Source organism: Salvelinus namaycush, chromosome 5, assembly GCF_016432855.1.
Source record: "Salvelinus namaycush isolate Seneca chromosome 5, SaNama_1.0, whole genome shotgun sequence".
NCBI lineage: Eukaryota > Metazoa > Chordata > Actinopteri > Salmoniformes > Salmonidae > Salvelinus > Salvelinus namaycush.
Genome location: NC_052311.1, coordinates 19,277,011 through 19,302,265, shown reverse-complemented (window position 1 = coordinate 19,302,265; position 25,255 = coordinate 19,277,011). Strand labels below are relative to the sequence as shown.

The 25,255-nt window shown below is 44.1% G+C and overlaps 1 protein-coding gene across 1 annotated transcript in view; it reads left to right on the top strand.

The window, feature by feature from the left end:
* Positions 1-22,146, top strand: part of LOC120048027 (rap guanine nucleotide exchange factor 2-like) — a 148,149-nt gene extending 126,003 nt beyond the window's left edge. Inside the window, exons 23-31 of the mRNA XM_038993699.1 lie at positions 8,700-8,823; positions 9,307-9,330; positions 10,727-10,950; positions 11,189-11,359; positions 12,284-12,424; positions 15,725-15,929; positions 16,871-17,382; positions 17,855-18,157; positions 18,841-22,146. Coding sequence (XP_038849627.1) covers positions 8,700-8,823; positions 9,307-9,330; positions 10,727-10,950; positions 11,189-11,359; positions 12,284-12,424; positions 15,725-15,929; positions 16,871-17,382; positions 17,855-18,157; positions 18,841-18,866 — 1,730 coding nt within the window. The 3' untranslated portion in view covers positions 18,867-22,146. The remainder of the gene's footprint in view (positions 1-8,699; positions 8,824-9,306; positions 9,331-10,726; positions 10,951-11,188; positions 11,360-12,283; positions 12,425-15,724; positions 15,930-16,870; positions 17,383-17,854; positions 18,158-18,840) is intronic.
* The last annotated feature ends 3,109 nt before the right edge of the window (positions 22,147-25,255 follow it).

Genomic DNA, 25,255 nt, shown 5'->3' with positions numbered 1-25,255 from the left:
TGAGATGTCTGTTACTTGAACTCTGTGAAGCATTTATTTTGGCTGCAATTTGAGATGAGATGGAGCTGACAGAGATGGTCGCCTCGCTTCAGGTACTTAGTACATAAAAAAACTAATGACTGCATAGTTTTCTATTTCTTACATTATTAGCCCAGGAAATCACAAGTGTTATTACATACAGCCGGGAAGAACTATTGGATATAAAAGCAATGTCAACTTACCATTTCGACCAGGAATACGTCTTTCCTGAAGCGGATCCTTTGTTCGAACCTCCACCCTGACGTGCGATCTTATCCCAGAGGCCGACCCAAAACAACGCTGTCGCCGCAGGAGAGGCAGACGGAGCGGCCTACTGGTCTGACTCAGAAGGCAAGCTCACCATCCACCGCTTCCTAGCATATTACTCGCCAATGTCCAATCTCTAGATAACAAGATGGACAAAACTAGGGCACGAGTTACTTTCCAGAGCGCCATCAGAGATTTTAACGTTCTCTGTTTCACGGAAACATGGCTCACTCGGGATACGTTGTCAGTCAGTACAGCCACCCGGTTTCTTCACGCATCACGCCGACAGAAACAACCATCTCGCTGGTAAGAAGAAGGGCGGGGGGTGTATGTCTTATGATTAACGACTCATGGTGTAATCACAACAACATACAGGAACTCAAGTCCTTTTGTTCACCTGACCTAGAATTCCTTACAATCAAATGCCGACCACATTATCTTCCAAGAGAATTCTCTTCGATTATAGTCACAGCTGTGTATATTCACCACCAAGCAGATACCTCGTCGCCCCTGAAAGAACTTCACTGGACTCTATGTAAACTGGAAAGCATACATCTTGAGGCTGCATTTATTGTAGCTGGGGATTTTAACAAAGCTAACCTAAGATCAATACTCCCTAAATTCTATCAGCATATCGAATGCGCGACACGAGCTGGAAGAGTTCTGGATCATTGCTACTCAAACTTCCGTGATGCATGCAAAGCCCTCCCGCGCCCTGCCTTCGGCAAATCTGACCATGAATCCATTTTGTTGCTCCCAGCCTATAGTCAGAAACCAGAACAAAGACCCGTGCGCAGGTCAATACAACGCTTGTCTGACCAATCGGACCACGCTACAAGATTGCTTCAATCACGTGGACTGGGATATGTTCCGGATAGCCTCAGACAACAACATTGATGTATACGCTGACTCGGTGAGCAAGTTTATCAGCAAGTGCATCGGAGATGTCATACCCGCTGTGACTATTAAAACCTTCCCTAACCAGAAACCGTGGATTAATGGCAGCATTCGTGCAAAACTGAAGCGCGAACCACCGCATTTAATCATGGCAAGGCGACCGGAAACATGACAGAATACAAACAGTACAGCTATTCCCTCTGCAAGGCAAACAAGCAAAGTGTCAGTATAGAGACAAAGTAGAGTCACAATTCAATGGCTCAAACATGATGTAAACTCAGCAAAAAAGTAACGTCCTCCCACTGTCAACTGCATTTATTTTCAGGAAACTTAACGTGTAAATATTTGTATGAACATAAGATTCAACAATTGAGACATAAATTGAACAAGTTCCACAGACATGTGACTAACAGAAATGGAATAATGTGTCCCTGAACAAAGGAGGGGTCAAAATCAAAATTAACAGTCAGTATCTGGTGTGGCCACCAGCTGCATTAAGTACTCCAGTGCATCTCTTCCTCATGGACTGCACCAGATTTGCCAGTTCTTGCTGTAAGATGTTACCCCACTCTTCCACCAAGGCACCTGCAAGTTTCCGGACATTTCTGGGGGCAATGGCCCTAGCCCTCACCCTCCAATCCAACAGGTCCCAGATGTGCTCAATGGGATTGAGATCTGGGCTCTTCGCTGGCCATGGCAGAACACTGACATTCCTGTCTTGCAGGAAATCACGCACAGAACGAGCAGTATAGCTGTTGGCATTGTCATGCCAGGATGAGCCTACATGAGGGAGGAGGATGTCTTCCCTGTAACTCACAGCGTTGAGATTGCCTGCAATGACACAAGCTCAATCCGATGATGCTGTGACACACCATGACGGACCCTCCAACTCCAAATGGATCCCGCTCTAGAGTACAGGCCTCGGTGTAACGCTCATTCCTTCGACGATAAACGTGAATCCGACCATCACCCCTGGTGAGACAAAACGTTGTTGCCGGTGATATCTGGTGAGGACCTGCCTTAACACAGGTCTACAAGCCCTCAGTCCAGCCTCTCAGCCTATTGTGGACAGTCTGAGCACTGATGGAGGGATTGTGCGTTCCTGGTTTAACTCGGGCAGTTGTTGTTGCCATCATGTACCTATCCCGCAGGTTTGATTTTCAGATGTACCTATCCTGTGCATGTGTAATACGTGGTCTGCCACTGCGAGGACAATCAGCTGTCCGTCCTGTCTCCCTGTAGCGCTGTGTTAGGCGGCTCACTGTATGAACATTGCACTGTATTGCCCTGGCCACATCTGCAGTCCTCACGCCTCCTTGCAGCATGACTAAGGTACGTTCATGCAGATGAGCAGGGACCCTGGGCATCTTTCTTTTGGTGTTTTTCAGAGTCAGTAGAAAGGCCTCTTTAGTGTCCTACGTTTTCATAACTGTGACCTTAATTGCCTACCGTCTGTAAACTGTTAGTGTCTTAACGACCATTCCACAGATGCATGTTCATTAATTATGGTTATTTGAACAAGCATGGGAAACAGTGTTTAACTTCTTATGGCTGCAGCCCGACGTCGGTACACTTATGACAACAGCCAGCTCAAGTGCAGGGCGCGAAATTCAAAATATATATATTTTTAATATTTAACTTTCACACATTAACAAGTCCAATACAGCAAATGAAAGGTACACATCTTGTGAATCCAGCCAACATGTCCGATTTTTTAAATGTTTTACAGCGAAAACAGCACGTATATTTATGTTAGCTCACCACCAAATACAAAAAAGTACAGACATTTTTCACAGCACAGGTAGCATGCACAAAGCCAACCTAACTAACCAAGAACCAACCAAACTAACCCACAAACAACTTCATCAGATGACAGTCTTATAACATGTTATTCAATAAATCTGTTTTGTTCGAAAAATGTGCATATTTCAGGTATAAATCATAGTTTACATTGCAGCTACAATCAGAAATTGCACCGAAAGCAGCCATAATAATTACAGACACCAACGTCAAATACCTAATTACTCATCATAAAACATTTCTGAAAAATACATAGTGTACAGCAAATGAAAGACAGGCATCTTGTGATTCCAGCCAATATTTCCGATTTATTAAGTGTTTTACAGCGAAAACACAATATAGCGTTATATTAGCTTACCACAATAGCCAGAAACACATGCCATTTCCCAGTAGCAAAAGGTTAGCGATCGTAACAAACAAGCAAAAGATATAGAATTTGACTAACCTTGATATTCTTCATCAGATGACAGTCCTATAACATCAGGTTATACATACACTTATGTTTTGTTCGAAAATGTGCATATTTAGAGCTGAAATCAGTGGTTATACATTCTGCTAACGTAGCTACTATTTCCCACAACGTTCGGATATTTTTCTGACACTTTTTATGACACACATATTCTGACCAAATAGCTATTCATAAACATAACTAAAAAATACATGTTGTATAGGAAATGATAGATCCATTAGTTCTTAATGAAATCGCAGTGTTAGAATTCTAAAAAATAACTTCATTACGACATCCAGCTTCGGTATAGCTAGAGTACCCAAACGTTGGGCGCCGACGACTAGTTCACATGCACGACAGATATATGAAATAGCATCATAAAATGTTTCTTACTTTTGCTGATCTTTCATCAGAATGTTGGACAAGGGGTCCTTTGTCCAGAACAGTCGTTGTTTGGATTTAGAACGGCCACGTTCCCTCTCGATTTAGCAAGCGCACTAGCCAAGTGGCACGAATCGCTCCATCGTCAACAAAGTCAGAGAACGGAACACGGCAAAACTCCCGAAAAAATTTCAATAATCTGATTAAACTATATTGAAAAAACATACTTTACGATGATATGGTCACATGTATCAAATAAAATCAAAGCCGGAGATAGTAGTCGCCTATAATGGCAGCTAAACAGAAGGCAAATCCAGGAACCACCTCGCGCTCTCCAGAGTACCGGAAATGGGGGACACGTCATACAAAGAGCTTGTATTCCACTTCAGACCAAGATAAACACTAAATTTCTTCTCTCACCGCCTCTTGACATCCAGGGGAAGGTGTATGACGTGCATGTATACTCATACGTATCATGCCCATTTATAGGCAGGAAGTAGAACAGAGCATCGATTTCAGACTTTCCACTTCCTGGTCAGGAAGTTTGTGCCAAATGAGTTCTGTTTGACTCACAGATATAATTCAAACGGTTTTAGAAACTAGAGTGTTTTCTATCCAATAGTAATAATAATATGCATATTGTACGAGCAAGAATTGAGTACGAGGCCGTTTGAAATGGGCACCTTTTATCTGGCTACTCAATACTGCCCCTGCAGCCCAAACAGGTTAAACCCTTTACAATGAAGATCTGTGAAGTTATTTGGATTTTTACGAATTATCTTTGAAAGACAGGGTCCTGAAAAAGGGACGTTTCTTTTTTTGCTGAGTTTATGTGGCAGGGTCTACAGTCAATCACGGATTACAAAAAGAAAACCAGCCCCGTCGCGGACATCAACGTCTTTCTCCCAGACTAATTAAACAACTTATTTGCTCGCTTTGAGGACAACACAGTGCCACTGACACAGCCCGTTACCAAAGCCTGTGGGCTCCCCTTCTCCGTGGCCAACGTGAGTAAAACATTTAAACGTGTTAACCCTCGCAAGGCTGCCGGCCCAGGCGGCATCCCTAGCCACGTCCTCCGAGCATGCGCAGACCAGCTGGCTGGTGTGTTTACGGACATATTCAACCAATCCCTATCCCAGTCTGTCCCCACATGCTTCAAGATGGCCACCATTGTTCCTGTTCCCAAGAAAGCTAAGGTAACTGAACTAAATGCCCCTTTGCACTCACTTCTGTCATCATGAAGTGCTTTGAGAGACTAGGCAAGGATCATATCACCTCCACCCTACCGGATACCCTAGACCAGGGGTGTCAAAGTCAAATGGACGGAGGGCCAAATAAAAAATTTAGCTACAAGCCGAGGGCCGGACTGTTCGAATGTTCATTGAAAAATTTTTAAATGACGCATATAGTCTAGTGAACCTAATTGAACCTACTGAAAACCTAACAAATATATTCCAATATGATAAGATAAATAAAGCAATATTTTCTTATGGCTCTGTCAGTAATCTTTAATTTTCAACAGACACAAAAGACAAATTTCCTTTATATAAAAATCCCCATAACATGAACATTAAATGAAAGAAACCGGTATTCAAGGCACCATCAGTAGCCTATATTTTCTATTTTAGCAAAAGTGGGCTAAATTTACTTCAAAGAAAAAAACAATAATAGCAATTTTCTATCATCCACTCAACTGAAATATTTTTAAAATATAATTGGATTGAAATACAATAAAATAAAGTGCAAAAATCTAGCCTTTTGTAGCCTTTGTTCCATGTCCATATTCTTGTTTTTGTCCGCGTGTTTCGTTTCATAATGTCGTCTCAGATTATACTCTTTCAGTACCGCCACACTTTCTCCACACAGAAGACACACAGGTTTTCCAGCTACCTCCGTGAACATATACTCCGACTCCCACCTTGTTTGAAACCCCCGGTTCTCAGTGTCCACCTTCCGTTTTGCCATTTTTGATGGGTATCTGAAAGTTAATTTTACTGTGATGCTGACGACTGCTGTGCCAATAAATATTGAAATGAAGCAGCCTACTGCTCGGTGCGTCACCGTTGCATTGTGGGAAATGTAGTATTGGTGCGTGTAAAAGATCTGCGGGCTGCCGGCTTGCTGCGGTCTGCGGGCCGGTTCTAATAATAAATCAAGATCATCCCAGGGGCCGTAAAAAACCTTCTCGCGGGCCGGATGTGGCCCGCGGGCCTTGACTCTGACATATGTGCCCTAGACCCACTCCAATTTGCTTACCGCCCCAATAGGTCCACTGACGATGCAATCGCAATCACACTGCACACTGCCCTATCCTATCTGGACAAGAGGAATACCTATGTAAGAATGCTGTTAATTGACAAAATCTCAGCATTTAACACCGTGGTACCCTCCAAACTCGTTACTAAGCTTGAGACCCTAGGTCTCGACCCCGCCCTGTGCAGCTGGGTCCTGGACTTTCTTACGAGCCGCCCCCAGGTGGTGAAGGTAGGAAACAACATCTCCACCCCGCTGATTCTGAAATCAGAACAAATTTATATGTATAGCCCTTCTTACATCAGCTGATATCTCAAAGTGCTGTACAGAAAACCAGCCTAAAACCCCAAACAGCAAGCAATGCAGGTGTAGAAGCACGGTGGCTAGGAAAAACTCCCTAGAAAGGCCAAAACCTAGGAAGAAACCTAGAGGAACCAGGCTATGAGGGGTGGCCAGTCCTCTACTGGCTGTGGTGGGTGGAGATTATAACAGAACATGGCCAAGATGTTCAAATGTTCATAAATGACCAGCATGGTCAAATAATAGTAATCACTGTGGTTGTCGAGGGTGCAACAGGTCAGCACGGCCAGGTGGACTGGGGACAGCAAGGAGTCATCATGCCAGGTAGTCCTGAGGCATGGTCGTAGGGCTCAGGTCCTCCGAGAGAGAGAGAATTAGAGAGAGCATACTTAAGTTCACATAGGACACCGGATAAGACAGGAGAAATACTCCAGATATAACAGACTGACCCTATCCCCCCGACACACAAACTACTGCAGCATAAATACTGGAGGCTGAGACAGGATGGGTCAGGAGACACCATCCGATGATATCCCCGGACAGGGCCAAACAGGCAGGATATAACCCCACCCACTTTGCCAAAGCACAGCCCCCACACCACTAGAGGGATATCTTCAACCACCAACTTACCATCCTGAGACAAGGCCGAGTATAGCCCACAAAGATCTCCGCCATTGCACAACCCAAGTGGGGGCGCCAACCCGGACAGGAAGACCACGTCAGTGACTCAACCCACTCAAGTGACGCACCCCTCCTAGGGACGACATGGAAGAGCACCAGTAGGCCAGTGACTCAGCCCCTGTAATAGGGTTAGAGGCAGAGAATCCCAGTGGAGAGAGGGGAACCGGCCAGGCAGAGACAGCAAGGGTGGTTCGTTGCTCCAGTGCCTTTCCGTTCACCTTCACACTCCTGGGCCAGACTACACTCAATCATAGGACCTACTGAAGAGATGAGTCTTCAATAAAGACTTAAAGGTTGAGACAGAGTCTGCGTCTCTCACATGGGTAGGCAGACCATTCCATAAAAATGGAACTCTATAGGAGAAAGCCCTGCCTCCAGCTGTTTGCTTAGAAATTCCAGGGACAATTAGGAGGCCTGCGTTTTGTGACCGCAGCGTACGTGTAGGTATGTACGGCAGGACCAAATCGGAAAGATAGGTAGGAGCAAGCCCATGTAATGCTTTGTAGGTTAGCAGTAAAACCTTGAAATCAGCCCTTGCCTTAACAGGAAGCCAGTGTAGGGAGGCTAGTAATATGATAATTTTTTTTGGTTCTAGTCAGGATTCTAGCAGCCGTATTTAGCATTAACTGACGTTTATTTAGTGCTTTATGCGGGTAGCCGGAAAGTTGAGCATTGCAGTAGTCTAACCTAGAAGTTAGACTTCTAACATTTTTGCAATGTTACGTAGATGGAAAAAAGCTGTCCTTGAAACAGTCTTGATATGTTCGTCAAAAGAGAGATCAGAGCCCAGAGTAACGCCGAGGTCCTTCACAGTTTAATTTGAGATGACTGTACAACTATTGAGTTTCTCAACACTGGGGTCCCACAGTGGGGTCCTACAGGGTGCGTTCTCAGCCCTCTCCTGTACTCCCTGTTCACCCATGACTGTGTGGCCATGCACGCTTCCAACTCAATCAAGTTGTCAGGCTACCACTGTAGTGTCGTCTGCACTCACTCAATGTCAACAAAACAAAGGAGATGATCGTGGACTTCAGGAAACAGCAGAGGGAGCACCCTCCATCCACATTGACGGGACAGTAATGGAGAAGGCGGAACATTTTAAGTTCATCGACGTACAGATCACGGACAAACTGAAATGGTCCACCCACACAGACAGCGTGGTGAAGAAGGCGCAACAGCACCTCTTCAACCTCAGGATGCTGAAGAAATTTGTCTTGTCATCTAAAACACTCACAAACTTTTACAGATGCACAATCGAGAGCATCCTGTCGGGCTGTATCACCGCCTGGTACGGCAATTGCACCGCAATTTTGTATACAATGTTGCACTAAGTTAAATTGTATGCCAATATTGCACTAATATTGTCCAGAGTGGCGTAGTGGTCTAAGGCACTGTATCTCAGTGCTAGAGGCATCATTACAAACCCTGGTTCAATCCCGGGCTTTATCACAACCGGCCGTGATCGGGAGTCCCGTAGGTTCGGCACACAATTGGCCCAGTTTTGTCCGGGGAAGGTTTGGCCGGCGTAGGTTGTCATTGTAAAATAAGAATTTGTTCTCAACTGACTTACCTAGTTAAATAAAGGTAAAACATTTTTTTTAAGGCATCTTAATCAATCTGTTATAACTAATAGTCACTTGTCTTTCCCCAGGGAACGACTCTAAAGTGGATGGCCTGGTGAACTTTGAGAAGCTGCGGATGATCGCCAAAGAGATCCGCCACGTGGGCCGCATGGCCTCCGTCAACATGGACCCAGCGCTCATGTTCAGAACCAGGTAACATCGGGAAAAACACGGAAATACAATATTCCCGGAAGACTAACAACGCTTCACGATCCCCTTTAGGTCCAATCAAATCCCTGTGGATTGTTGATGATTGATTGATTGTTCACATGTAGATTGTCAATATTACTCGCTTCAAGGCTTTTTTCTTGAGCAGCCGTTTCTCCGGGCAACCCAGCTGTTTCCTGTACTCTCTACTTATTGTTGGCGTAGAAACCACACAGTGCTCATGTGAAACCACACAGTGCTCATGTGAAAGTGTGTGTGACTTTGCATGTCCACCATGCTTCCATGTCACTTGAGTCTCTGTTTGTTATCAATGTTTGTCTCTCTTTCTCTCTTTTGTGGGCCTCTGGTAACCTTGCTCATCTTGGTGGCTCTTAGTGGTCTATCCTGTCTAAGCTTGTCTCCCTCCTTTCTCTCTCTCCGTGTACTCTTTGCCCTCCACGCTTCACTGTTCATGGCTATCCCTTCTAGGAAGAAGAAATGGAGGAGTTTAGGGTAAGTTTTGGTGACCTACGATCTTTCCATGCTATTTTATTCTACCCAATTTATGCGCTCTCCCTCATTTCTGATGCCTCGTTTGTTTGGTTTAGTGCTGATTTTACTTACCTGTTATTTAGTGCTGGTTTTACTTACCTGTTATTTAGTGCTGGTTTAACTAACCTGTTAATTAGTGCTGGTTTAACTAACCTGTTATTTAGTGCTGATTTAACGAACCCGTTTGGTTTCATACCCTTCTAACACTGCTTGGCTCTGGTAAAACGTTCTTTAGAAATGGAAAATAACATGACTTTTGCTAGTTTCAAGTCACTTTTTTTTTTATTCTGCCCAAAATATTTCTCAATGACTCATTTAAAACTGATATAGTGATTTGCATCCCATGCAATTCACAATCCATGAACTAGCAAAAGTGATTACTTTGTGTCTTCCCACCTACTTAACAAAAACAGCATGCCAACTTCCATCTTGTTTTCAGTTCTATTAGTTTGTCATAGTGTGGATTTATTCTGTGTATCATTCTCCAGATTAAACATATTTTCTTCAACATGAAAGAGTATAGTGTGCTACAAGGACAGCCAAACTAGTCATGCTTTACATCAGGGTTTCCCAAACTGGGTCCTGTTCGGTCCCCCCCAGGTGCATGTTTTGTTTTTTCCCCTAGCACCACACAGATGAATCCAATAACCAACTTACCATCAAGCTTTGGTTATTTGAAAGCTGTGTAGTTCTAGGGTAAAACCTAAAACATGCACCCAGGGGGGGCTCCAGGACCGAGTTTGGGAACCCCTGGTGTACATCAGTGGCCAAGGAGAGGTAGTTTACAATACAATCATTGTGTTCAATTCCACCACACTATACATGTACTCTGGATGTACCATAGGTTCTGATGAAAAGGCATTTCACTACGGCTACTTTGGTTTTAGACCTCAGAAATGTTAACTGACTATCATTGCTATTTGAACCCCCAACACACACACAAAACACCTCCCCTGTTTCTTGACTGATTGACCCCCTGGCCCCTATTCCCTCCTCTTCCTTGGAATGCATGGAATGTTCTGGAGCTGAGAGGAATGCCCCCAAAGCCTCAGTTTCTGCATGTCTGCCTCTCAAATGGCCCTCCTCTGAACTACATTCCTGGAATAGTACCCCCACACACAGTTACCTAAATAGTAGTACACACACATGGTCATAGTCTGATGGTGGTCACTATCTTCCCTCTATGTCTCTCTCTCTGTGTGTGTGTGTGTGTGTGTGTGTGTGTGTGTGTGTGTGTGTGTGTGTGTGTGTGTGTGTGTGTGTGTGTGTGTGTGTGTGTGTGTGTGTGTGTGTGTGTGTGTGTGTGTGTGTGTGTGTGTGTGTGTGTGTGTGTGTGTGTGCGCATGCGTGTGACCAGTTCTCTTAGCCAGGGCAGTGCCAATGCGGCGGTGCTAGACGTCACCCAGACAGGCGGGCACAAGAAGCGGGTGAGGCGCAGCTCCTTCCTGAACGCCAAGAAGCTGTATGAGGATGCCCAGATGGCCCGCAGGGTCAAGCAGTTCCTGTCCAACCTCAGCCTGGAGACCAACGAAGAGGCGCTGCAGACCCTCTCGCTGCAGTGTGAGCCCTCCATCAACACACGTAAGTGGTGGAGAGAGTACATGCTGTGGACAACACACACACGATTGCGTTCTGTCTCGCACTTAGTGTGGGAGTACATACACTTGGGATATCTAACTGCAATATGAGCCCTCCATCAACATGTGATTGATGCACACATGAGTGGTCCAGGTGGCCATTTTGGCTCAGCAGCAACACTCGGTTTCTCACTGGTAGTATTGATTGTTCAAGTACCACATTCTCCTCAACCATTTTTCAGTGCCCAAGAATGCTGGTGGCAGTAAGAGGCCAGACACGTCTCCGGTGGTGTCCAGGGCTGCCAGCCAGCAGAGGGGCCAGCTGCAGAAGGGCAACCAGGCCCTCCAGGTGCCTGCTGTGGCCCTCTACCCCTCACGCAAGAAAGTACCCGTCAAGGACCTGCCACCATTCGGTAAGAACTTGCACAAGTTAAGAGGGAAAATATACTTGAAAATATACGTTATAGTACATTGTTTCTTTCCGACACCATACAAATCTGTGTGTTTCCTTTCAGGAAAACAGATTTATTTCAATTTCAGGTAAAACGTACCTGATCTCAATGTTGCTTCTAGTGTGGCATTACGCTAGTTTAGACGCTATGAGCAGGTTTCCCAAAGACCCAGATTAAGTTTATTCCTGAACTAAAAAACACTGTCAATGGAGATTCTAAGGATTAATCTGCATCTGGGAAACCGGCCTTTGCTGAAGTTTTTATCCTACTCTAAACATGGGTTAGGTTGAGGGTTAAAGCTGGAATCCTTAATGGTGAATCAGCCACATCTGGTGTGATATTACTACAACAAAGAAGTTACTGCAAACAACAAACACAGTTTTTTCCCCTCGGACATTATTGTACGCGCGGTAGAAGAGCACAATGTACAGCAATCATTTTTTACCATGCTGCACGACACTCCTAAGCTCAACAAAAAAAACTATAACAATGGTGGTGGGGCGACCAGCGGTGGTGGGGTGGCTACTGAGGATTCCATCTTTACGTGTAGTTCAGGATTCAAGAAAACTGGGAAGTGGGAACTATTTCTTGAAGAACCTCCAGTGGAGGGAGACATTAGCTCATGTAGCTGTGCTCCAGTGTGTTGCTACAGTAGTATCCACTCTGCCAAGTTTGCTTTTCTCCATCCATTTAAATTATTAGACAATAGATAAAACCTCTGTAGTACTACCTCTCCTTTCACTGTGACTTGAGCACCACCTAGAGGCCATCTGGCCAAGTGAGGATTAAAAACTCACCAGACAATGTAGGCTATGGCTACGTTTAAAACCCCACCATTGACATTCACTCCACAACTCTAATTTTGACTATCGTTTTGTTTTGAAGGCACGAGTTCCCCTCAGTCGTTGAAGAAGATCCTGTCACTGTCAGAGGAGGCCAGCAAGCGTCAGACTGAGGACACTGTATCCAACACCTGCTCGCAGCTCTCCTCCCCGCCCACCTCACCACAGAGCTCACCTAAGAAGGGTAAGCTAATAATCCCATCAGTCCAACCTCAGCCCAGTGCCCCTCTCGCTCACACAGAGATTTAGAAGATTACTGCTGACACCTGGTGGTCATAGTGAAACTACCAGTTCAGCTTCCTGTGATGTCATAATAATACTGATGTAGCAACGGTTAATCAAGGTTTTTAGCGCCATGGAACACTGAAAGTGTTTTCTTGTGACCCATGATAAAGGAAAGTTGAGCTCACAGAGTTTGCAGTGTTTCGCTATGGTTTTAGTCATCAATCTAGCAGGAGGGCAATATTTTATATATGTAGTAGTGTGTGTGTTCCCCCTAGAAAGCTATGACCTTTGGCTTTCACCTGGAATAGTTTATTTATGCCTGAGAAAAAAACACTTTTCAACCGATATGATCTAGTACACAATAAAAGTATAATAAAACATATACAAATATCATGTTATGATAAAAAAAAAATAATGATTAAGCCTTTTATACTTTATAATATGTCCATATATAGTTATACTCTGTTTTAGGAAAATCTACCCAAGATATTTCACCTTCTTTATTACTTTACAAACATATCATAACATTAGTGATAGTTATAATCTGTTAAATTTGGGAACGTCTAATCAAATTTAAACAGCATGAGTCTCTCCTATAGACAAGGGGAGAAAAGCTATGTAAAGGGTTCCATTTTGTCGTTCTGAGCATATGTAATGTGTCTGCCTAGACTGCCTAGTCCACACTGTTCCATATTGGAATCAGCTATCAATCACTCCTACCTACCTCCTATCCCAACTACCTCACTCCTTACATACTGTGATGCTGTCCTGTGTCCTATCTGTGTGTGATGTCTCTTTGCCTTGCTGCACGCAGGGCTCGGGACACTGAAGGGCCAAAGTGTCCGGAAGGTTACCTTTACCAGTAAACAGACAGCCACAGGTAAACTGGGACTGGCCCAGACCGGCCCTAGACCTAAACAGACGCTGCTGGCCTAGACCTTTTATTTTAGTATTTGCACTGTCTCTATGTACACTCACAGGGCCCTACACACTCACACATGCTGTCACTCAAACACACAAGCACACAAACACTCACTCCATCTTCTGCTTACTCACACTTAATATTGACATACATTTATACGGACTCTACACACCCGTACACCACTCACATACAACCTGCTGCTACTATTGTTTATCTTATATCCTGTTGGCTAGTCCCCTTATCCCTAATAATATCTACCTCCATCACTCCAGTATCCCTGCACATGTAAATATAGTATTGGAATTTACTTTTTAAGTATTTCCTGTATATAGTATGCTTACTTATTTTTTATATTATTATTCCTTGTGCTTTTTTTCTGGTAATACATTGTTATTGATTATTGCATTGTTGGGTTTTGAGTTTGCAAGAAGGCATTTCACTGTACTTGTGCATGTGACATTAAAACTGGAAACTAAGAAATAAAATGTCATTTTCCATTGCAAAATGTTTTACGTTGCATGCCCTAATGAACACAACCCAGTTGGATCTTACAAATACGAAGTGGTTGGGACCTGTATATATACTGAATAAAAATAAAAACGCAACATGCAATAATTTAATTGATTTTACTGAGTTACAGTTCAAGTGAGGAAATACGTCAATTGAAATAAATAAATTAGGCCCTAATCTATGGATTTTACATGACTGGGAATACAGATGTGGGCCAAAATGGGTCTCACAATGGGCCTCAGGATCTCATCATGGTATTTTTGTGCATTCAAATTGCCATCGATAAAAAACTATTGTGTTCGTTGTCCGTAGCTTATGCCTGCCCATACCATAACCCCACCCCCACCATGTGGCACTCTCTTCACAACGCTGACACCACCAAACCCCTCGCCCACACAACGCCATACACGTGGTCTGGAGTTCTGAGTTCGGTTGGACGTACAGCCACATTCTCTAAAACAACGTTGGAGGCGACTTATGGTAGAGAAATTAACATACAATTCTCTGGCAACAGCTCTGGTGGACATCCCTGCAGCCCCCTCAAAACTTGTGGTGTTGTGTGACAACTGCACATTTTAGTGGCATTTTTTTGTCCCCAGCACAAGGTGCAGCTGTGTAATGATCATGCTGTTTAATCAGCTTCTTGATATGCCACACCTGTCAGATGGATGGCTTATCTTTCAAAGGAGAAATGCTCACTAACAGGGATGTAAGCAAATGTGTGCACAACATTTTAGAGAAATAAGCTTTTTGTGCATATGGAACATTTCTTCAATCTTTCAGCTCATGAAACATGGGACCAACACTTAACATGTTGCATTTATATTTTTGTTCAGTGTATATAGGGGGTCCTGCGGGCTTGTCTGTCGCCCAACTTGTCTTAGCGGAGTTGCTGCTGGGATGTCTAGTAGTATTACACGTAGTATTACACGTAGTATGACAGTTGCTTCAGAAGATAGATGGGCTCAGATGCTGCTGCTTCACCGACATCACTACTCTGCTTGATTCATGTCTGTGTGTTTAGAAGCCGGTAGAAGCCCTTCGGTCCACCGGTGAAAACTAATTCACTTATTATTGGATGGGTTTCAGGAACTGACTTGATGCTAGGCCATCTGACTTGGAAGAGCAGTCCTCCATTTTCTGAATGGTAGCTCGCGGTTGGTTTGCCAATGATTTAATGTCACAGAACACTCAATTTCCAATTACTTGTGCCCAGAATGTTAGAGAGCAGAGTAATTTGATGAGATTTCTGGCTTTGAGATGAGGTTCTTGGTGTGTGTGAATGGAGATTGCTTTGAAATGTCAGTCCTTCTGTGACTCCAAGCTAAAGGTGTCAGGATCTTCATTTTTCTTTAGATTGAATCACTGCCCCAAGCACGTTCTGAGTTTTGTTGTAAAGTTAGGACTTACTGTGTATTTCCCCAATCCTTTTATTCGGCTGATTAGGTGATTCTAGGTGATTGTGGGCTTGTGTAGTGGCTTCCTTGAATCTTAATTTCTCCTTTCATAGTAGGTCACAGAGTATGACCGTGTTCAAGCTGTAAGTTATGTGGCGTGCAGTGTGATGGTAGTGATTTGAGAGGTTAGAGGTTTTGTTTTTCGAGGTGCAGTTAGAAAGATAAGTTTCTTGGAGTGAACCTATGTGTTCTCCTATCCAGCCTGCTGTAAATCCATGTTAGGAGGTTCTAAAAGATTCAACCCTCTGAACACAACCCCTGGACTAGTAGATTGGAATCATTTAGCACTTTGTGTGACATCTGCTGATCTGAAAAGGGTTTAATAATGATTGATCAGTCAGTTAATGGACCACCCCCCTACTCTCTCCAGGCTACCCCAGAACAGGAGATGCCTACTCAGACTCCGGTCACAGTGAGATCACATCGCGCTCCAGCCTGGTCAGCAACTCCTCCTTTGACATGGCCCAGGAGGAGAGGAGGGGGCTCAGACACTCCGGAGGGGTGGGAGACCCCCACGCTGGAGGGGTGCGTCTGGAGAGGAGGGCTACGACAGACCCGGATCAGTACAGCCTCGGGTATGAACCAACACTGCCCATTTCTAATGATCATCATCCCAAAAACTTTGTTTAAAGGGATAATGTACCCTAGTTATAAAATTGTTGAGTGGTTAACTTGAAAATGTAGTATTTGGTACACATCCTATTTTTATTTTTTATTTTTTTTTTATTTTTTTTTTTATCCCATTTTCTCCCCAATTTTCGTGGTATCCAATCGCTAGTAATTACTATCTTGTCTCATCGCTACAACTCCCGTACGGGCTCGGGAGAGACGAAGGTCGAAAGCCATGCGTCCTCCGAAGCACAACCCAACCAAGCCGCACTGCTTAACACAGCGCGCCTCCAACCCGGAAGCCAGCCGCACCAATGTGTCGGAGGAAACACCGTGTACCTGGCCCCCTTGGTTAGCGCGCACTGCGCCCGGCCCGCCACAGGAGTCGCTGGAGCGCGATGAGACAAGGATATCCCTACCGGCCAAACCCTCCCTAACCCGGACGACGCTATGCCAATTGTGCGTCGCCCCACGGACCTCCCGGTCGCGGCCGGCTGCGACAGAGCCTGGGCGCGAACCCAGAGACTCTGGTGGCGCAGTTAGCACTGCGATGCAGTGCCCTAGACCACTGCGCCACCCGGGAGGCCTACACATCCTATTTTAACAGCTAAGTACAGTGATGAGCTTTAATTTCAAAAATGGAAAAAGGAAGAGATTCAATCCCAACCCTTTATTTTTACACTTGATGAGTGGAAACCCAATAGTAAAGGTATAGCTTGTCTATCCCCCATTGTAAAGGTATAGCTTGTCTCTAATCGCTAACCTCCATTGTAAAGGTATAGCTTGTCTCTAATTTCTAACCCTCATTGTAAATGTATAGCCTGCCTCTAATCGCTAACCCCAATTGTAAAGTTATAGCTTGTCTCTAACTCTCTGCCCCCCCCCCCCCCCCCAACCCCACAAACAGTTCCTACTCGTCCATGCAGGACTGCCGGGGTCTGTATACCTGTGCCACGGTGCTATCTCCCAGCTCTGAAGAGCTGACCCAGGACCAAGGGGACCGTGTCTCCCTGGATGCTGCAGACAGTGGCCGCGGCTCCTGGACCTCGTGCTCCTCGGGCTCCCACGACAACATCCAGACCATGCAGCAGGGACGCAGCTGGGAGACCCTGGCCTTCGGGCCGGGTGGTGTGGTCAGCGTGGGTGTCCATCCTCCCGGGGGGCCTGAAACATTTATAGGGGTCCCCTCTGGACTGTGGGCGTCTCACGCTAGAGGGAGCTGGGCATCGGCCTCTTCATCTTCCTCTGCAGCGTACTGGGGCGAGGACTCGGAGGGTGACACGGGCACGATTAAACGTCGAGGCGGGAAAGACGTGAACGCTGACCCAGAGACGAGTAGTATCACGTCCATGGGGTCTGACGAGGCCAAGCAGCACGGGAGGCCATCGCCCATCACCGCTGGCAACAAGGGTCTTATCAGTGAGTTGACCTCTGAAATGTTTGTTTGTCTGTTGTGTTGATGTAAGGGTTAAGCTGTCCTCATAGGCTAATGTTAGGGTGTCCATACCTGTTCCTAATGTTAGGGTGTCCATACCTGTTCCCAATGTTAGGGTGTCCATACCTGTTCCCAATGTTAGGGTGTCCATACCTGTTCCCAATGTTAGGGTGTCCATACCTGTTCCTAATGTTAGGGTGTCCATACCTGTTCCTCAACAAATTAACAGGTTCCTGATGAAAGGTCGGGTTTTACAATGTTCTGAAAATGCCAAACCCTGCTCACATGCATTCATGCTTTTTACGATTTGTGTACATCCATGGAGAGAAGTGCATGTCAGCTGAATTATGTCCACATGTAGATCTCCATGCCAACACTTTTTCTGGATGGAGTGTGTGGTGCAGACACGTAAAATGTTAATTACGTTTTACCCCACCATCTTTCACCCCCCCTTAGCACGAAAGGAGAGCCGGTACCGCGAGCCCCCTCCCACCCCGCCGGGCTACACCGCCCTGACAATCTCTGACTTCAGTGAGGGCCAGACGCAGTCGCCACCCCCGTCCACGGCCCCGTCCCACTCTGGCCGCCGCCCACCTGACTACTCCACAGCCCTGCAGCGCTCGCGCATGGTCACCCAGTCGCCCGACTCCCAGCATCACCACCAGGCCCAACAACACCCAGGTTCCGGAACCACAAAGCGCCATGGGCTCCACCGCACCCGCTCGCCAGACGAGGATGAAGAGCCGGAGGAGGAAGAGGGTGAGTCCTTGTCTCCCAAACTAGTCGCTCTGAGGAAGACAGTGGCACACACAACACCAGAGACAACCAGGCCCTGAGATGAGTGTACGGGTTAAAGGGCAGCCCCCCCCAGGCTGAGGTAAATTACTGATTTATACCAATGATAACATGCATGCCCACCAGGAACAACACAGACTACTCTCATATCCACTGCAAACCTAGCCTGGTCCCAGATCTGTTTGTACTGTCTTGCCAACTCCTATGGGGAATGGGCATTGAGGAGATGTCAAGACCGCACAAACAGATCTGGGACCAGGCTAGCATAAACCCACCACGGCATCTCATGTGCATGATGTCATCCTGCTTGGACCAAAGCTCACCAGGCTCATCAGACGTTAGCTCCTCACTCTCTGTGTTGAATGGCATTCATCTGGGGGCACAAGTTGTTAGGTTTGCTCACCCATTTTAATTTGTGTCAATGCTTGCACACATGCTCTTCCATCCCCAGCAGTGTTTTTCTCACTTTTAATGTTCATGTTTGTCGCTTATATGCATATTGTTCAGTTCTGATAGTAGACCATGGTACAGTAAGTTCACATAGAGGCCAGTTAGTGATGTTGTGGGGGCTTTCTGCCTCTAATTCTTTCACAGGGTTTTAACATCTTTGTAACCAACATGGCAATTCTTTTTCTTTCTCTCTTCAGAGGATGAACAGGTATCAGCAGTCTGAGAGAGAACAGTCTTCTGCTGGATGACTTGAAGTCGCTTCCATGGTGCCGGAAGAAAAGACACTGATGGACGGACAAAGCAATCCAGTATGTGCCTGCCTCCTCCGTCGTACTCTCCCTCCTGATTGGTAGACTCCTCTGCTCATCTCTCCCTCCCCTGCCTTAAAGCATTATCAGGGGTTGAATAACCCTGCTTGAAAAAATACTGTGAAGAAGTAGAAGAAGGAGAGACAGAAAAAGAAAGATACAATGCCTGGCACTTTGGAAAAAAGAAAAACAAGTCAAACTGTTTTGCTGTAAAAACATACGGCGACGCGTGACAACCACGCTCACACAAACACACAGCTGTCCTGGAACAGCTTTCCAAGACTCTTATCCCAACCCCACCTCACTTTACACACAGCATCATGACGTGTTGAGCTTTGTCTGCACTTTTTCTTTTTCTACTTTATAAAACGTGAACAAAACGGACAATGATGATTTAATAAAAGAACATTGATCGATTTTGAACTCTTAAGGATTTTCAAATTCCTGCTAGGTTTTTGGGGGTCTTCTTTCCAGAACTATTGCACTCTGGGGGTAAAAGAGACTATACCCAAGTCTCATATCTATGGACTCGGAATAACAAATCTGTCAAAAGGCTGTTTTATTCCATAATTACAGTATTATCTGGTCATTCACATATTAGACATGACCTAGTGGTGGCTCCACCCCACTGCTAACTGGACAGTCACAATGAGAGAAATAATCTAATGTACTGACACACTGGCAGTTTGGCTCCAGCACTTTTCAGTAAAACCTTTAGTACAACCCTCCATTCCCAACCCTGGCCTGGATATCGGTCTCTTTTCCCAATACGACCAGCCACATCTTAAGTTCTAGGTCATAAACAGTAATGTACAGGTTTAACGGTGGGGGCGTAGCAGTGGCCCTACCTGTCCACCCGGTCCCATCTGGCTGGACCTAGCTGGTCGACCAGTCCCATCTCCGATTGTAAAACCTCTTCTATTTTTAGTCATAGATATGGCTGCCTATAGTTGTTTAGCTAGCTAGGCTGGCTACCTACCTAGCTACCTAAATTGGCAAACAGAAAACAAATATCCCCCCCACTGTAACACAGTATGTTAGTCAGCAGTACGTGTTTCAGTAGATTAACTAAAGTTCGCTAGCTAGCTAGGTGGCTTGCAGGAAATATACTTAGCTAGCCACCGTGTTTGTCATCTGCCCTCTTGGTGCTGGCATCGGCTGTAGTTGAGCTTCTAGCTAAATCAAAATCTTTGTTTTGAATCCTCTTCGCTATATTCCTGTTGAAACGTATGGGTGAATGTCATCATGTAGGTAACAAAAATGCTCCATCTTTGAATTCGTGTTGATGAGAGGAATCACTTGAAGCCATTGTGGTCTGGTCAATTTTTACAATTTTCGCCCAAAGGATTGTGTTGTTAGTGTCTGCCTCCCTTTCAAAAAAGCCTGCCTTGGTGGAGGGACGGTGCCAGAGCAGGAAGCACTGCCCACACACGTTTTAGTCTTTCAGAGATTGGAAAAAATGTCAGCTTGTATATTTAGCAATGAATCCGCTGATAGGAACATCCAGGTTTTAAACTGGACGGTCACCTGGTGACTTATATTCATTCTATATTTAGACAGTATTGTTTTGGACAACTACCTGAGATTTATATTGGCTTAGTCTTGTCCCTAATGGTTATGTTGAAAGATAAGTACAGAGGTGATTTATACCTTATTTTAAAATGAACCAACTTGGGGACGTGTTTGAGTTATGCACCCCAAAGGCTTAAATCCTATAGAGGTGAATGGAGTCTCGGATCTGTCAGTGGTGCTGCAATCTGCTGTTGCTACGTCCATTTTTCGACTTATAAATTAATGATATCCATTGATTCTTGAAGAATATAACTTATAAATGCCTCATGAGCTTAGTTCAACTTTCAAACCCCATCATACCCCAAAATAGAATCTTGTTTTACTTCAATGTTTGTAAATGTAAACAGACATTGTATAGCCTCAAAAACATGCTTACAACTAATTTTGATATCTTGATTGGTCAGTCCTTGCATACATATCTCCGTCTATTAATTTGAGTGGTTACATTTCTCCAGGCCCACCCCTCAGCTTTTTAGCAAAACAGAGGCGGTGTGAATGCTTTATTGTTTCAACTAAGGATTGCCCTTTTAAGACTGAACTAGAATACACGAGAATGAACTAAAATAAACCTTCTCTCCAACCTTGCTGTTGGAGACATCCCTTCCTCTTCATTGCAAAGCCACTTGGAGAAGTCCTCCACTGTTACAGGCATCAAAATCAGTGGATGTGTATATGAGTAGGCAATGCTAGCGTAGACCAACCTGTTATCCACTGTTTCGCAACATCATTGGAATTGACTGAAGGTTATTGAATATGTTTGTTTTTTGACTCCAGTGGGGAAGTTACCTAGATTAAATAATTAACTTTGAAGGCTGCTAATCAGAATTATTAGTAATCAAATTGTGAAAGTGTCACTTATTTTATCACTGAGTTGTGCTGATCACATTGATCAGTAGTTAGAAACTATAGACTGAGAAGTAGAAATAAACGAGTGCAGTGTTTTTCACTGTGGTTTGTCATTACACTATAATCATTTGTCATGTTTTTTGTTCATGATAAATTTTTTCTATGGCTGCCAATAGATTGTCTAATGCGTTTGTAATTCAGTGGTAACATGCATCATCATCATTCACTTTCCTTCAACTCTTTAGCAGGCCAAGTCCTATTTCGAAAAACAACATTGCACAACAATGTACAAGCATAAAGATAATTGTAGTAGGTAGAACTGCTACTCGGTTTGATGTGATGTCAAGTGAGAAGTGTATATTTAACTGGTGATGATTTCTCATACTTTCTTGTACTACTTTGACCTGTATGTCTTTTAAAAAGACAATTGGTGGAGTAAGTATCGGTAGTTTTTTTGTATTTTTAATACAATAATTGTAAATATTGGTTATATTTTTGTTGAAATGTACTATGTTTATGCCTCAACATCCAGTTTGTATGAAGCTGGGAAATCAATAAATACTACAAAAGTTATCAATTCATAGGTTTAAATGCACTTATTTTTTTCCTGCATTTGGAGGTTTCGTCTCTTGAATATTGTTCCTTTCCAAGACCTCTCCTACGCACCATCTAGTGTTTGCACAAGATAAGACATGGAAGTAACTTGAACTGTGTAACCCTCATACTTTTCTAACTGACAACAGTGTACGTCAGAATTAATAAAAATATAAGTCTCCACTTGTTTCTTTTAACTTTTGTAATTTTTGTTTGGAATAATAATTACTAAAATGTGATGCATACAGCAATGTAAGGTATAGTTGGGCATGTTTTCTATCAGAGGAGATAACATTTTATCTTCACTGATCATATTTATTTCACAAATATTTTCTACAACGCCTTCAACTTTTCAGAACTAAAACTGTTCATGGACATTGACTGAAGCCCTTTAGCAATGTCATTTGTTCAAGGCTTCTTGAAAACCCCTTGTTTATTTGAATTAGAGTACATTCAGACCCTTTATTAGACATTGGTTAAATGCTATCCACTGTGAATGAGCAAACTTTAAAATTGTACTATTTATTAAAATCAGTTCACATAAATAGCTGGTTTTCATTTATTTCAGTCATACATCAATGATATGTTTTTAGGCTGTGGTTAGAGCCAAGTAGACAGCCTTCCAAGTCTGGTGTACAAGGTGATCCCGTGTCCAGGTCTTGGTGATTTGTCCACACTGTCTCTTGGAGTAGGCCCATGCTCAATCCCTCTTTAAAACTCTTTACCTTGGGGACTGGACCAGTAACAGGTAGGACCAGGGCAGAAGATCCAGAAGCAGCTATGAGGTATGAGTTGACTTCAGACAGCCAAAGTCTAAATGGAAGGGCTCGGAGCCCCTCATGTAGTGGGAAGGAAGGCTCCAACATGCCCATCCTTCATCCCTGTGTGACCTAAGTGTAGCCAATGCAGCCACTAAGAGTGAAATAAGCTCACAACACGGGCAGGTAGGTTGGGTAGGTAGATGCAATAGATCTCCGATTGTAAAACCTCTTCTATTTTTAGTCATAGATATGGCTACCTGCCATTGTCTTACGTAAAATTCTAGTGGAAATGTTTAGTGTCGGCTACTACGCTACTATTAGTGCCCGGTAGTCAAGGCGGGCACTAATAATTGCAACTTACCTAGCTACCTAAGTTAGCAAACAGAAAAATAATTTGATTTCCCCCCGACTGTAACACAGTAGTATGTTAGCCAGCAATACACAATATGGGTTATGGTTGATAAACTTAACTAGCTAGGTGGCTTGCAGGAAAAATAACTTATTTGACCACCGTATCTGCCCTCTTGGTGCTGGCATCGGCTATAGCTGAGTTTCTAGCTAAATCCAATACTTTGTTTGGAATCCTCTATATATATATTCCGGTAGAAACATGTATGGTTGAATGTCACCATGTACAGTATTCAGACTCCTAGATTTACATTACAGCCTTATTCTAAAATTGATTAAATAAAAAGTTCCTCATCAATCTACACACTACCCCATAATGACAAATCAAAAACCTAACACATTTATTTAAAATAAAAAACATACCTTATTTTATTTACATAAATATTTAAACCCTTTGCTATGAGATTTGAAATTGAGCTCAGCTGCATCCTGTTTCTATTGATCATCCTTGAGATGTTTCTACAACTTGATTGGAGTCCACCTGTGGTAAATTCAAATGAGTGGACATGATTTGGAAAGCACAAAAATTTCTAAATAAGGTCCCACAGTTGACAGTGCATGTCAGAGAAAAAAACCAAGCCATGAGGTTGAAGGAATTGTCCGTAAAGCGCCGAGACAGGATAGTGTTGAGGCACAGATCTGGGGAAGGCTACCAAAAAATGTCAGCAGCATTGAAGTCATTCTTAAATAGAATTTGAAACCACCAAGACTTCCTAGAGCTGTCCGCCCAGCCAAACTGAGCAATCGGGGGGGATAAAGGCCTTGGTCAGGGAGGTGACCAAGAAACCAATGGTCACTCTGACAGAGCACTAGAGTTCTTCTGGGGAGAAGGGAGAACCTTCCAGAAGGACAACCATCTCTGCAGCACTCCACCAAACAGGCCTTTATGGTAGAATGGCCAGACAGAAGCCACATGACAGCCCACTTGGCGTTTTCCAAAAGGCACCTAAAGGACTCTCAGACCTTGAGAAACAGGATTCTCTGGTCTGATGAAACCAAGATTGAACTCGGGCCTGAATGCCAAGCGTCACGTCTGGAGGAAACCTGGCAACATCCCTACGGTGAATCCCTACGATCAAACATATAAAATAGCGCCGGGAACAGATGGCTGCCGTTTTACAATCCCCTAACTAATTGTGCTACTGTGTGTTTTTTTTTGTTGCGTTATTTGTAACTTATTTTGTACATAATGTTTCTGCCACCGTGTCTTATGACCGGAAAAAGCTTCTATATATCAGGACAGCGATTACTCACCCCGTACTGGAGGAATACTTTTTCTTGAACGTGTCGGACGGGAAGGGTTTACTTCAGATGCCCGACAAGGCCCTCATCCCCGTCATTCACTGGAGAAAGAGACGGAGATATCGGGGACGAAGGTCCGGATGCCTTGTAAGGATCCGGCGGCGAGCGGGTAATCTCCCTTTATCATCGGTCCTATTAGCCAACATATAATCAATGGGAAAAAAATAGACTAACTACCATCACGTACACTACCGTTCAAAAGTTTGGGTTTACTTAGAAATGTCCTTGTTTTCCATGAAAACATACATGAAATTAGGAAATATAGTCAAGACGTTGATAAGGTTATAAATAATGAATTTTAATTGAAATAATAATTGTGTCCTTCAAACTCTGCTTTTGTCAAAGAATCCTCCATTTGCAGCAATTACAGCCTTGCAGACCTTTGGCATTCTAGTTGTCAATTTGTTGAGGTAATCTGAAGAGATTTCACCCCATGCTTTCTGAAGCACCTCCCACAAGTTGTATTGGCTTGATGGGCACTTCTTACGTACCATACGGTCAAGCTGCTCCCACAACAGCTCAATAGGGTTGAGATCCGGTGACTGTGCTGGCCACTCCATTATAGACAGAATGCCAGCTGACTGCTTCTTCCCTAAATAGTTATTGCATAGTTTGGAGCTGTGCTTTGGGTCATTGTCCTGTTGTAGGAGGAAATTGGCTCCAATTAAGCACCATCCACAAGGCATGGCATGGCGTTGCAAAATAGAGTGATAGCCTTCCTTCGTCAAGATCCCTTTTACCCTGTACAAAACTCCCACTTTACTACCACCAAAGCACCCCCAGACCATCACATTGCCTTCACCATGCTTGACAGTTGATGT